The sequence below is a fragment of the Pelmatolapia mariae genome, linkage group LG18, assembly GCF_036321145.2.
Source record: "Pelmatolapia mariae isolate MD_Pm_ZW linkage group LG18, Pm_UMD_F_2, whole genome shotgun sequence".
Classification (NCBI taxonomy): Eukaryota; Metazoa; Chordata; class Actinopteri; order Cichliformes; family Cichlidae; genus Pelmatolapia; species Pelmatolapia mariae.
Window position 1 is genome coordinate 2,920,748 of NC_086243.1, and position 14,731 is coordinate 2,935,478.

Sequence of the window (14,731 nt, forward strand, 5' to 3'; positions counted from 1 at the left end):
GCAGCAGCAACGGTAGGCTAACACTAACTAGCTAGCAAGATTATAAACCTGGTGCTAAACTAAGAGAAGCCACAAAATCAGTTTGAATAAGAGTAAACATTTACTCACCAAATTAGTGTATCAGGTAAAGATCCACAGCAATGACAACAATAATATATTGAGCTGACGCTTCTCCAGGTTTGCTCAATATAGTCCATAACAAATGCTGGCACCATGAACATGCGGACTGATCCGCGAGGGAGGAGGACGGTAGTGACGTGGCATTTTCAAAACACATCTTTCATCCTTCCGCACTGAGAAGCAAAACTTCCAGCTTACTTAGTTTTTTAAGTTAAGACAACTCAAATAAATTGAGTTTATCAGCGTTTTTTGCATAGAAAGTACTGGTAACTTATCTAAATCAAGTTCTAATAACAAATTGATAAAAATTGAGTTCAGCCTATTTAATATTTTTAATTAAACACAATATTACATTTTACAGTGTACGTGCTTTGGAGTTTGCGCGTGCTTTTTGGAGTTTGTACGTGTTTTGGAGTTTGGACGTGCTTTGTCTCTAGGGGCCACCATATATATATTTATATATAAACATATATAAATAAAACCACGTTTATTTTACATTAGTAATTCCTTTTGTGCATAAATTTATATTGTTGTTGATAATACATTAATTAAAGCAACAAAACAACCTCAAGAATCGGTTGGGAGTCGAAATACCCGACTCTTTTTAGTGAGTCGAGCCGAAAGAGCCGGTTCTCTAAAAAGAGCCGTAATTCCCATCACTACCAGTTACTGAATCAGTCACGTGGTACGAACGTCACTGCATACGTAATCAAAGCGAGCCTCGATACCCGCTTCATAAAAACTCCCCCGAGATTACCCGACACACTTCGACACATCACTACTGTTACGTTCATTAAAAATATTGAAGTTTAAATCTGAGGAAGATGCAGGATGATGCACGTTATCTCAAACGGTCAGTCATAACGTGAGTTTATTATTCTAAGAGTAATGTTATCGTTTGCTAGCTATGGTTACCAATTTAAGGTTTAGGTGTGTATATGGTGTCCATACTATCACGTTAGCTTTACTGTGAACTTTAACAAACACTTGGAAGATAAGAGGAAGCGTTTTTTAAATTGAAATTCTTGCTGATTAGCTTGCCCTGATCCATGGTATTTCTTTATATAGTGCAATGTTTAATTACCTTTCCAATTTGGGAAATTTCGTGTTTTCTTGCTCGGTGCAGAATGCGAGCATATAATTGTTTATGTTTTAAATAAATAACGACAACGTGCTGGTCAGTTTGGCGTGCATGCAGTTGACAGAAAGGTCACTTAAAATCTCTCACAATTTAAATCAGCCTTCATGCTTGTATTCACATTCCCTTCGTTAGCACAGTTACCCAATTATTTCTAAAAGGAGCCTACAGTGCATGACAACTTATAAACAAATAACGACTGATTTCACGTTTTCCACTGACTTATAAATCCGCCAGTAAAAGGAAACATTCTTGAACTGGGTTTATTATTAGCTTCCCTACGTGAAGGAAGGGGGATTGGAAATCTGAATTGGAGCTAAAATAGCTAGCAAGCTTCCGTGCTAAACTGTGGTGGATAATCGCTAGCTAATTGCACGTAGTGTTGAATTTATTTGCAATCGGGGGTTTGCACCGAGTTTAGCTCGTGTTTGTCATGCTTTAACTCTCTGTGGAATCGTGTTTTATTGTTAGCCGGCTAGCCAGTATAGTAATATTATGCTACTGTCTGGGCGTGTCTTCCTATGTGTTATTGTTATGGGCGGCTGATTTGTTACTGGCTTGGCAATTAACGACCTATTTTCTGTAGCAACATTTAAAGTCATTTTGTTGTGAAATTAACTTGCTAGCTGCTTTGCGTCCGATGCAGTTATTATATGGTATGATGTAAATTAAACAACTGGAGTTTTATGTGTTTACCGTATTTTGTACTGCCTGTTCTTGATCACTCAAAGCAAAGTGACTGTGGGCGGTTTGGACGTCCATCCCACAGAGAAGGCCCTTGTAGTCCACTATGAGGTGGAGGCATCTATCCTTGGAGAGAGTGGAGGACATATGCTTGGAGAACGCAAGGAGGGACAAAAAATGTAAGTGGCCTCTTGACTCACAACTCCTAAATACTTCATTTCAGTTAGTCAGTCAGAGCTTTTAAGTTGATTGGATTAGATTTTTATGTCAAATTAGCCTTTGTCAGTCTAATCCATCTAAACTGGACAGATAATTCTTAATCATTTCTTTTGCAATGAACTTTTATTCCGTTGCTGGATGGTAACAAAGCCATGTTACAAAACAAAGTTTTGGTCATGTGCTGACATATTTCTATCAGTTAATATTGCCCCATTTACTAATATATATACCTATTTGCAAATAAGGTAACATTTATCTGTGTCAGTGGCTCATATTTATCTGTTTTGTCACATTAATTTCATTCTGCCAGTGAGTGACGTTAGCATAATTGGGCAGCATATACTGTATATAAAAGACAAATGTAGCTTCTAGGTCTGAAAAGTAGGTCCCAATAATCAGCAGCAAAGGATTTATCTGATTGGAAAATGACTTTATGGTCTTAACTGCTGCTAATAAACGCTAATAAATAAGGTTTCGTTGCAAGGCAGGCCTAACTAGATATTTTATTACCATTTGAGCGCGTCTGTCTTTAGGTTTTACATCACAACAGGACCTCACAAACAAACTAGTGGGTGACATCATGACAGTGTCTTTTACATTAGGTGTGTGAAAAGAGGACTATTCTGCCTGTGGAAAGGATTAAAAAAGATATGTATTATTTATGCCACGAAACAAGGTTATTGGGCCACAGTTTTACAATCAGTATATTTGTTTTGAATTTAATGAAACCTGCTAGCTTCTGCTTTCTCTTCTGCCTTTTTTTTCATGCTCCAGTATCCGCATGAAAAGTCTTTCTCCTAGTACAGATGTGGGAGCTTTGGCAAAGAAAGTGCTGGAGGAGTGTAAGATGATCCCTGCTTCCCGTCTGCCCCAGGTGGAGCAGCTCCTGTACTACTTGCAGAACAGGAAATCATCCCCAGTGGAGAGCAATGGTTAGTCATACCACCTTCATTGCACCTGTGCTCTGGAGCCCAAAATCTTTACTGTCCAATTCCGACTTTGGCTAACTTCAGTCCCACATGTAGATTGGCAGCTTGTTAGTCCAGCATGTACTGTAAACATTCTAGAAATATTAAGACATGTAAGGAGGTTGTGTAATGGCAGACCTAAAGTATGCACTGTGATGCTAATAAAAGAAAATGTAAACTAATGCAAGTAAAGTTTCAAGTTTGGAATTAATGCTGATGTGCTTTATTTTGGCTGTTTATGTGTGTGTGTGTGTGTGTGTGTGTGTGTGTGTGTGTGTGTGTGTTTTGTCACGTCACCAGTGGAAAAAAAAGAAAAAAGAACAGTCAAGCCCAAAGAATTGACACCATTTGAAGGCATAGAGGTAACCATTTGTTCCACTGTAGTTTGATCTCACACAGCAGTAAGCACGTGTTCTGTCTTCATTATAGCAACAACCCGAAGTTGCTCAAATGTGTTGTTTAAATAGTTTGGCTGGTGAAAGAATGCATTTGTTATCAGTCAACAACTTTGTGTGTCTGTTTGTGTTTGTAGTTAAATGAGGAGGCTAGTATAACTAGAGTGGATGAGTATATTGAACTGCTCTATGAAGGGATTCCAGAGAAGATCAGAGGCTCAGCTCTCATCCTGCAACTTGCCCGTAACCCTGATAACCTGGAGGAACTACTGCACAATGGTACACTTTTATTCTCCATCTTAATTCTGGTGGTTAACAGAGTCATACCTGCAGCAGTTTCCTGACATTCCTGGATAGTTTAAGTGTGTCATCTCTTAAAAATATTTGATATGGTTTGACTCAAACCATTTAATCAAGTTAGTGTAACATCATTGGTACAAACGCACCCCGAGAGCTCTTCATTGGTTACTACCTTTTTTGATTGATTTTTATTTAGCTATATTTTTCAGCATACAGAAAGAACATTTGATTCTCTAATTGTCTAATAAGTAAATGCAGCATGCTTTACTTAGAAGTGCTGTATATAATTGTCATTTTCTCCAGAGCAGTAGCAAGTTCTTAGCATATTTTTCCATTTTTTTCTGCACTACAAAATAATTGAACCTAACCAGTGCTCAGTATCGACTCGAAGGTCGTCTCTTTGGGTTATTGTTAGAATACTAACATTTTGACATCTGTGTTATGATGGTATTTGATGCTAGATATATTGTGTGGACTACAGTGTTGGGCTACCTGTTTGAATTCAGGTGTTTTCATTCTCATTGCCACAAGTGTATAAAATCGAACACCTAGCCATGCAGTCTGCTTTACAAACATTAGTGAAAGAATGGGTCACTCTAAACCTGTGTTTCCCAACCTTTTGGAGCCATGGCACTTATTTCAATGTTATTAATTTTAACTGTCATAAACAGGATGTGACAAGTGATGATAATAATAACAACTGTACTGCATTAAAACATTCACAGCAGGTGGGATATCCAATTTTTAAGTGATGACATATGAACTCTGCTTCTGGGTCAAAACTACTCTGCGTTTATCAAGGCTGTTGTGTTTTTAACATGTTTTAATGCTTTGTATCTTGTTCTTTTTAATCTGAAAAAGCCCCTAAAAGAGGCAGTGATCACCTTCAGCTACTCTCGGTTTTTATTACCACTGTTCATTTTAAAGCTTATGCCATGCAGCAGTATATTAATGACTAACCTCGTATTGTGGATGGATTATCTCAGTTGTTCTAATGACTGAAGTGTAGTCCATTTACAGCATCCTGCCACGCAGTTGTGTTTGTCCCTAACCATCAGGAATAGGGCTGGGTATCGTCACCGATTTCTAGAATCTATTCGATTCCAATTCACAAGTCCCAAATCAATTCGATTTGATTCAAATATTATAATTCTGATCACGTATCAGTACATATCCATATTTTTATTTTTATAAAAAGAAAGCTGACACTTTCGAGACTTTATCAAAGGCGTAAGCATCACAGCAGATGCCTTTGTGTCAAAGTAACTGAGGATAAAACAGAAAAACATGAAGGCGATTTTCCTGGCCTGGGATTTTATAGCAGATGACCTTAAAAATATTCTGCAGACTGGTGGCTAATAAGCGAGCGAATAATGCAGTAAAGTAAGAGGGAATTCATGACGATGTTTATGTGAAGCGTAGTTTGGACCTTCTTTTGCTGCTGGTTCAGTCAATATTGTTTGGAGAGAAATAAAACCTGTAGCTTCAGACTCTAGCGCAAAAAGGACATAAACACAAAGCGTGGACCCACTGAAACATCAGAATCACCGAGCTGTCGGCTTTCAGCCCTGACCGTGTCCGTGCCGTCGGGTGAGAAAGGCGACATCTCACTGATTCTGATGCGTCGGTGGGTCAGCGCTTTGTGTTTACGTCTTAGTGCAGAATCCATGTACCTGCTCCCATTTACTGTTTTAGCTGTTTGGTGGTTGTTGAAATTTTGTGAGGTTTAACCTGAGATTCTGGCGTTTTAGGCAAAATAAATTTATATTTAAAAATCGATTCGGGATTTTAATGAATTGATATCACGTTATCCAAGCTAGAATCGATTTTAATCAATAAATCAATAATCAAAACCCAACCCTAATCAGGAACCCTCGCTTTAACTTTTATCGAGTGGAAAAAAGTTAGCGTTCCTCCTCCAGCTTCACTGTGTGTTAGGGCTGCACGATTAATCGTTAGAAATTCGCGATCTCGATTCATACTTACGTGCGATCTCATTTCCAAATGACAACGATTTTTAAAAAAAAAAAAAAAAGACGACGACGACGATTGTACCGCATTTTGATCCGGGACATAACCTGCATGAAAACAAGCGCTCACTCTTCCTGCTCAACAAATGACAAGGGCGGAGCCTTATACCACGTGATACAGAAGCTGTGCCGTGTGATGCTCAAATTGGCAGGAAAGAAACAACGGAGAACACGTCAGGGATGACGAGAAAGTGACAGGAGAAAATCTGTCCCGGTCAACCACCCAAACATCAATAACGGGAACCTTATACAGCGCTTCCCTATACACGTCGAACTCCCGCAGGCACAAAGAAATTACGGAGGCTATTACTTATCACCTGACCAAAGATATGGCTCCCATCAACACTGTGCAAAACGAGGGATTTAGGAAAATGATCAACACCCTAGACCAGGGGTCGGCAACCTGCGGCTCCGGAGCCGCATGCGGATCTTTAGTCCTTCTACGGCTCCGCGTGGTTTGGGGAAATAATTTTTTGTAAGTAATTAGCTAAAGTCTATTTTATTTATATTAGTTCTTTTTTTAACTCATAGTTCTAAATTGGAAGATTATTGTGATATTGAAATATAAATATAAAATTATATTCTATTAGTTTTTGATCGATCAAAATAAGCGTCACACTTGTGGAAGCCGATATACCCGATCAACCCCAGGCAGGCCAATTATGGATCTTCGGATCCACATTATGTCAGCAGCTGTTCTCCAAAAACAAACACGTTCACCCCTCACAGACGACAGCTTACAGTCGTGCGTAAAGATGAAAGTGACTTCGTACAGCCCCGATCGTACAGCAGACGCTGTGCGCAGAGGTTCAGGTGCGGAAGTCCCATTGTAAACATATCACGGCAGACCCGACTATGTTTCCATGAACACGCTTTTCAGCATCTTTTTATTGACCACTTTTCACACACGGTTGCTTTACCCATACAGCCGGTGTTAAAGCTCGCAGCCCGACACACACCAACACAACAGCATAGGTGGCACAGATGTTAAGGCGGCGAGGCGTGATTGCGGGTACCGCTAAGGTGCGTCCGCCTCCCCTGCAGCGGCGCTGCAGTCCACGCCCCGCCACACATATTAACCAGGTAAAATACATACTTAGGCGGAATTTTGCAAAGTTCAAAACGTGTTAATTACAAAATTAAAATGTAATTTTCTCTGTAGCACTTCATGCATTTAAGCAACACACCTTAGTTGTTCACACAAAGCATAAAGGTAAAAAAACCCCAATATATACAGTGTTATGTTCATTTTAGATGTCAAAAAGTATTTGCGGCTCCCAGAGTTTTCTTTTGTGTGGAAATCGCGTCCAAATGGCTCTTTGGGTGTTAAAGGTTGCTGACCCCTGCCCTAGACAAACGCTACACAGTGCCGTCCCGCAACTATTTTTCTATTGTTGCACTACCTGCTCTGTACACGCAGTGTCGAGCAACGGTGGAGACGGAATTTCAAGCAGTACAACATTTTGCGGCAACAACAAAATGTGAGGCATTTATTGTTTTTATGTTTATTTATTGTTTTTATGTTCAGTTTCAACTGTTACGAAGTTGATGTGCAGTTAATAAGTGCTATAAATATTTATATTGGAAAAGAAAATCGTGAGAGAATCGTGATCTCAATTCTAAGCAAAAAAATCGTGATTCTCATTTTTTGCAAAATCGTGCAGGCCTACTGTGTGTATATTATGCTAACATAGCTGTGTCGCTAGCCACCATGTAGCACATCATCATATACCAGCTAGACCAACTTCAGTAACCCTACAAACGTCACTGCTGTTTAGTTTTTCTGTTTTCGTTTATGTCAGAAGTGATAGCAGAGCTGTACATTTTAAGTTTTCAGAAATCCCTTAATCAGAACATGGTATATTATTTAATCTTAAAATTTTTGGGGGGAGAATTCCCACCTACCACTAGAGGGAGCCCACGTACCACAGCTGGAGAACCACTGGCTTATATTGCTAATCAGGTGGACCAAGATAATATTCCTGGGCACACCTGATCATTTCTCGTGGCACAGTGGTTGGGGAAACACTGCTCTATGAATTCAAGTGTGGTTATAACAAGTAAGCTTGCGAAATGTCTGTCCTAGATATTCCACGATAAACTGTAAGTGGGCGCAGGTCGGACTGAACCCAGGCTAGCTGCTCTCAGCCGCATGGCATGTGGTCGTCCACTCAACGCACTGAGCTAACAGGCAAAACGGCGAATATGAGACAGAAAATAAAGTGATGGGCTACACAGACTATACAACTAAGGATTAAGGATTTTGGACTGCGTAACATGTAAAGCTACTTTAAGACTCCAAGACCAAAACTCTGCTCCTGGAAATGGGCTCAATAGGTTCTCTATTACCCCAAGTATCTTTTTCTAACTGAAAATTTGTTAGATGGCACATGTTGCATCACAAAATATTCTTGTGGCGTTATCTGCTGTACTTATGATGTGAAAACTTTTCTTGTCTTTCCTAATAGAGACAGCTCTTGGTGCTTTGGCCAGAGTACTAAGGGAGGATTGGAAGCAGAGTGTAGACCTAGCCACCATCATCATTTATATATTCTTCTGCTTCTCCAGGTAACACACACACTTACATAGCAGCTCACTTCCATCACGTTTATTCTTACTGTTGTGTTTAATCCTCTTACTTTTCCTCCTCCAGTTTCTCCCAGTTTCACGGGGTGGTGAGTCATTATAAAATAGGCGCCCTGTGTATGAGTGTGGTGGAACATGAATTGAAGAGATACGACGCGTGGCGTGAGGAGCTACGCAAGAAAAACAAGGCCTATATCCTTTTTGTTGGGTTTTTTTTTTGCTTACTTTTCTCCTCTCCCCCTTTATATTTTTGCTATAGTTTTCCTTAATGTTCTTTTGTGCACGTGAGTCCGCACCAGAGAATGGCTCCCTGAGACGAGACCAGGACAAGGCTCTCAGAAAATACCATGGCCTTTTGGCTAAGCAGGAACAGCTGCTCAGAGGTAGGCTTTGTTTTTGTTTTTTGTTTTTTTAATCTCCTCGTTCAGAACTTTTGTTGATCAGATGTAACTGAAATTACTATATCATCTCTAATTTTCTGTTTCTCCTCCTCACTTCTGCTGGCCTGTTTTTCTCTGGTTCTTAGTGTCTCTTTACCTCTTGCTGAACCTTGCTGAGGATACGAGGACAGAACTGAAGATGAGGAATAAAAACATTGTTGGCTTGTTGGTCAAAGTTCTTGAACGTGATGATGAGGAGCTGCTTGTCCTGGTGGTTTCTTTCCTTAAAAAACTCTCCATCTTTCTTGAGAATAAGAATGACATGGTGGGTGGTAGAAACAAGACTTTCAGATTCGATAACGCTTGCCGGGAGCATAGGGAAAACAGTCCTGATGATCATTTTTATGTTACAGAGATCTGTTGTTAACCAAGTCAACTTCATTTATTTTTATTCTACATCCTTTGTTTAAAAAAAAAAAAACAAAACAAAAAAAAACCGGTTTGTATTGTTATTCCTTCTTCCTCTGTTAGTGATTGTGGGGAAACATTCTGTAAGTCAGCTGTCTTCCAGTATTGTAAGTCTTCTGTAGTGCAGAGGTTAGTTTTTTGTTGTTGTTTTTTTTTGGGGGGGGGGGGGGGCGGGGGGGGGGGGTGCTGTAAATGGTAGTGTCTTATTGGCAAGCTCCACACCATATGTAGCTAATAGCTTCTAATATTGGAAAGTAGGTAGACAGTACAATAATAGTAATCCTTGCTTTGGATTTCTGAATTTGTCTGTTTTTGTTTATTGTGATGCCCTTGATATTCATTCAGCTCTTGTCAGTGGCATAAATTCTTTTCTGCTGAGTTTACCATCATTAGATTTGCTATAATCTGTGTTTGTCTCTGATTTGTAGGCTGAGGTGGATACAGTGGAGCGGTTGGCTCGCCTGGTTCCCTGTAAACATGAAGACTTATTAAACTTGACTCTACGTTTGCTGCTCAACCTCTCCTTTGACTCTGGACTTAGAGCCAAGATGGTAGAAGTTGGCCTGTTACCTAAACTCACTGTCCTGTTAGGTAATGATGCACGCTAGCTTAATAGCATGCAGCACATAGCGATCCATTCACAGTATTGGTGCAGTGCCTTTTAGCAAAGTGACTGCTGGGAACAAACGTGTAGCTTACAGCTTTTTAAGTATTGCTGATAAGTCGACACACAATCAACACTGTGGATTGTTACATCCTGAATAAAAATTGTTCACATTCTCCTGGTGTTCATCTTGTCAGGTGTTATAAAAGCACTTCATGCTTATGTTGAAAATCTCCTCTTCAGCAGTGATCAAACTGAAAAATGTAACCCAAATGAGAAACGGAGATTGTCGCCCCCGAGATCTCTGTTCAGTCTCTGTTCAGTCTCCGTTCAGTCCATCAAATGATCTCTGTTTTTCCCTTTTTGGTTGCACCTTTTCCACCTTTCACTGCAGCTTAGCGAGTAAATGGTAGGTGTGTGCAGACAAGTTGCCATTTTCAAACTACAGGTGACTGCAGGAATCTGCTGTTGACCAAAGCAAGTTCAGTTCAAGCAATTCTGACAAGTTGGCATGAATTAGTAGGTTACAGAGATTCACTTGTTGTTTGAGTAGAACAAAGAAAGGAATAGATGGAATGGAATTTAAAACTAAATTAATGACAACCAAACTAGAAAAAAAGCCACAGGTTGCTTTAAAATAAAGGGTTAAACTCACCTACTTCAAACTGTGTCCTGTTTACAGCTTGGTTTTAAAGCTACTGTATATTTGAGATTCTTTGGACAATATAAATTCAGCTGCCTCTTCAGTCAACTTCTTGCCACTTAGTTCAGTTAGGGAACTTCTTTAACGAACACAAAAACCTTGGTTTAAATCTTGCACTAGCTTAGCACCAGATGAAAGATGCTCTTTATATATCCCAGATTTGGGAAATGTATTTATCTCTGCGTTTTGCTTTTATAGTTAACAGCCTCGCAGTGTAGCTGTTGTGAACCCTTGGCATTTTATGCAAAACTGTAACATGATAATGGTATCATCGTTATTGTGTGTGTTTTCAGGGGATGAGAACAACCGACAGATGGCAATGCGTATCCTGTACCACATCAGTATGGATGACCGGTTCAAGGGCATGTTTGTTTACACTGACTGCATACCACAGGTACAAAATGTACACCGAGCTGAACACTCATCATAGTGCCTGAGTCCTAAAGTCTAAGGTACAATTTTGTGTGTCTGTGTGTAGCTAATGCAAATGCTGTACGAGCATGGTGAGGAGGAAATTGAAACTGAGCTCATCTCCATCTGCATCAACCTGGCTGCAAACAAGAAGAATGCACAACTCATGTGTGAAGGTATTTTACTTTTTGCACAACTTAGACCGTTGCCTCACCATCACCTGTACCAGATGTCTGATGTCTTTATGGCTTTTAGAAGAGATTATTGTAACTTATGTAACACTGGTGGTGCAATACTAGTAGTGGGCATGTAAGACCTGTTAGTGTTACTTCTTGCCTTCTTTGCATGTAGTACAGGCAGTGTAGTTACCTTTAACCACAGTACGAGGACAGAAGGGAAATATGGGCCAGATCAGACAGGTTCTAGATTCGTAGGAGCCAAGGGTGTATGACAACAGAGGACTAGACCACAGCAGGTGTAGAAAACACAATTGCATTTATTAGCAATTATTAAAATTTAGCAGGTTGTGCACATTTAACAAAAGTAGAGCGCGCTTTTTAAAACAAAAATAAAATAGAATAAACCCCACAAATGGTCGACCCAAGGATATATTGTCTTTTGTGTCTTTTTTTTTAAAGTCAATTTCAGTCTGTCAATGTTCAATAGTCACTCAGTGTGTTTGTAACCAGTCGGGTTACAATCTACCAGTTCATCCGGCTCTTTGGGCTGGGCTCACCATCCAGTACTGGAAAAGGGATCCTCGATTCTTCTCAGGTCCTCAAAACCAATCCAATCCAAATAAGCAAAGGAAAAAAACCTGACCTGGGGACCAGGCCAGAACACAGTAGTTCAACACTTAAGCTATGATATCTGTAACTTATTACTACTAGTAGTTGCTTGTAGTGTTTCTAAATTTCTTTCAAAATATGTTGTACAGCAAGTTATTCTAATTTCAAAAGGGAAAAAGTGCATAGGAAACACACATTTAAAATAATACAAAATAGCTCAGCAGTGCATTAAAAATACACATTGGCTTGAGACTTATCAAGTTTCAGCTAAGTAAAGTGCAGGTGAAGGCACTTAACTTCACATTGCTAATACTCAGTGTGCAGAACTATAATTAGCACCATGAGAAAAGTGAACATGTGCTAACATAACTTCACACAAAACCATACATTACACATCAATACCACAGTAATGTGACATGAACCTTTAAAGAACATTTCGTATAAAGTGCAGCAGACTCAGTGCTAATTGCTTTAGCCTCCGAAAGGGCACTTTCATTGCAAAATGGCTAGCGGAAGTTAGCATCGGAGCTAGCAGCAAGTAGCATGCTATGCTAGCGCACGTGCACTGCCTGGGACTTACCATGTGAAGCAACAAATGCTACACGGGGCTTCACAGTGCTCACGCTGGCTCACGGCCTCTGGAGTACAGTATCACTCTTATTATTCTCACCGAAAACAGGACTTTTACTATCCAGCTAGCTTCTTCACCGCACGGGTAACCGGACCTTTCACCGTCTGTGTCTCTGGCGTTTCTGACTGGCACACGCAGGCACGCACAGGTGTCTGAGCAGCGCACACAGACTGGGGGAGGGGTCAGACCGGCCAATGATTGGTCGCTCAGTGGATCTAACAAACACACTCCACAGGACTAAGTCCTGCCCCCACACCATTTATATATTACATATACATACGTACATATTAATTAAACTTATGTTTTCCTGCTTTTTTCAATATTTATTATATTTACCTTCTTTTTAGCAGTATTTATTACCATTATGAAATTAGTATTTTAATCAAATGAGTATTCATATTTATGCTTTTAATCCCGTTTTTAACACTGGGTTACACTATCCCCCCTTAGAATCATGCAAGTCCCTTTGCATGGGATAGCTAAACGGTAATGACAGGGGAACCAGCATTCATGGGGATGACCACAGGATCTTGTTCTGTCAAGGCATTGGTAAAAGCCAGGCTTAGACCTTGAAACAGGGACTGGGCAATGGAAACGAGGGGATTTCCCAACTGACTATATTGTAGTCGTTCTGGTTGGGTTCTTGTTCTCTCTGAGCGCCTTATAGCCGCTGCGGCTTCACTCTCAGTATTTGACTGACTTGAGTTTGCTTGATTATCATTTGAGTTGTCTTCTTCCACTGGCCCATCACAGGTAGGTCCATCGGGTAAGTTAGAGTCACTCTCGCTTTCATTGTCAGTGTTTGAGTGTTCCACCATGGTTTCACTCTCCTCTAGGCTTCCACATCCAAGTGGATTTCCACTTTCAGGTAAGTTGTCACATCCGGTTAAATTGTCACCTCCAGACAAGTTGTCATGTTCAGGTAAGTTGTCACGCCCAGGCAAGTTGTCATGTTCATGTAAGTTGTCACGTCCAGGCAAGTTAGTTTCAGCATGGTTGTGATCATTAGGGTGTGTCTTTGGCTGGGGAATCTCATAGACTTGAGTGACCTTTATGGGCTCTTGAATAGGTTCCTCTCTGAACCAACAGACATCCTCATCCTCCAGTTCCGAATGATCACATTCCTCATGTTGTTTAGGTGATTGCCTTGTTTTTGGTTTGCGTACATGAGTTGGTTGGACAGGTTTCTCCTCAACAGGGGCAAGAAAACCACAAGGGAGCAAGAGATCGCGGTGGACTGTGCGGACTGGGCCCTCTTTCGTTAGGGGTTTTATACTGTAGACGGGCAAGTCACCTGCTTGGTTCACCACAACGTGAATATCAGTCTCCCACTTGTCGGCTAGCTTGTGCTTGCCTCTGAGACGGACTGCACGCACCAAAACTCTGTCACCTGGGTCTAGTTTTGAGGGTTTCCCTCGCATATCAAACCTTGTTTTGTTTCTTTCTGCTATTTTGTTAGCATGGTCTGTTGCTAGTTTGTAGGTCTCTTGTAGAGTTGCCTTTAGTTTTGTTATGTACTGAGAATGCGACTTGAAACTTTTGTTGTTAAAGGGCAGCCCAAATGCTAGATCGACTGGCAATCTTGGCTGACGGCCAAACATCAACTCATATGGGGCAAAACCAGTTGTATCATTTTTCGTACAATTGTACGCATGAACGAGTGGTTTGACATAGTTGTGCCACTGAGTTTTGTCCTTTTCCTCAAGAGTACCTAGCATACTTAGTAACGTTCTATTGAAACGTTCTACCGGGTTCCCTCTGGGGTGATAGGGTGTTGTCCGAATTTTGCGAATGCCCATGATCTTGCAAAGCTCTTGGATAAGGTGGGACTCGAAGTCGGGACCTTGATCGCTATGCAATCGTTCGGGTATCCCGTAGTGGACTATGAAGTTGTCCCAAAGGGCTTTTGCAACGGTCTGAGCTTTCTGATTGCTGGTAGGGATGGCTAATGAATATTTCGTGAAATGATCAGTTAATACAAGCACATCCTTTACATTACTTCGATCAGGCTCAATGGACAGGAAGTCCATGCAGACTAATTCGAGGGGTCTGCTGGATTTGATATTCACAAGTGGAGCTGCTTTTTCTGGAGGAGTTTTACGTCTTACACAGCGGTTACATGTTTTGATCCTATGTTCTATATATGCTGCCATGCGAGGCCAATAGAACCTTGTTCGGGCAAGATCTAAGGTAAATGGCCCATGTCACAGTGGAGGCTTTGGAAGACTGAGTCACGGAGCTGTTCAGGTAAGACAAGCTGGTAAGTAACATCTCCTCCATCTTGGCGAGTTCGGTACAGGATGTTA

General features: G+C 40.6%; 1 protein-coding gene across 2 annotated transcripts in view; it reads left to right on the top strand.

Moving 5' to 3' along the window:
* The first annotated feature begins 834 nt into the window (after window positions 1-834).
* Window positions 835-14,731, top strand: part of LOC134616730 (kinesin-associated protein 3-like) — a 32,353-nt gene continuing 18,456 nt past the window's right edge. Inside the window, exons 1-12 of one of the 2 annotated variants that reach the window (XM_063461705.1) lie at window positions 835-985; window positions 1,990-2,121; window positions 2,936-3,093; window positions 3,430-3,491; window positions 3,662-3,803; window positions 8,323-8,422; window positions 8,508-8,632; window positions 8,725-8,823; window positions 8,967-9,145; window positions 9,717-9,879; window positions 10,889-10,989; window positions 11,074-11,182. In XM_063461705.1, the coding sequence (XP_063317775.1) occupies window positions 945-985; window positions 1,990-2,121; window positions 2,936-3,093; window positions 3,430-3,491; window positions 3,662-3,803; window positions 8,323-8,422; window positions 8,508-8,632; window positions 8,725-8,823; window positions 8,967-9,145; window positions 9,717-9,879; window positions 10,889-10,989; window positions 11,074-11,182 (1,411 nt within the window). In that variant the 5' untranslated portion in view covers window positions 835-944. The remainder of the gene's footprint in view (window positions 986-1,989; window positions 2,122-2,935; window positions 3,094-3,429; window positions 3,492-3,661; window positions 3,804-8,322; window positions 8,423-8,507; window positions 8,633-8,724; window positions 8,824-8,966; window positions 9,146-9,716; window positions 9,880-10,888; window positions 10,990-11,073; window positions 11,183-14,731) is intronic. The other variant, XM_063461706.1, reaches the window with a different exon arrangement.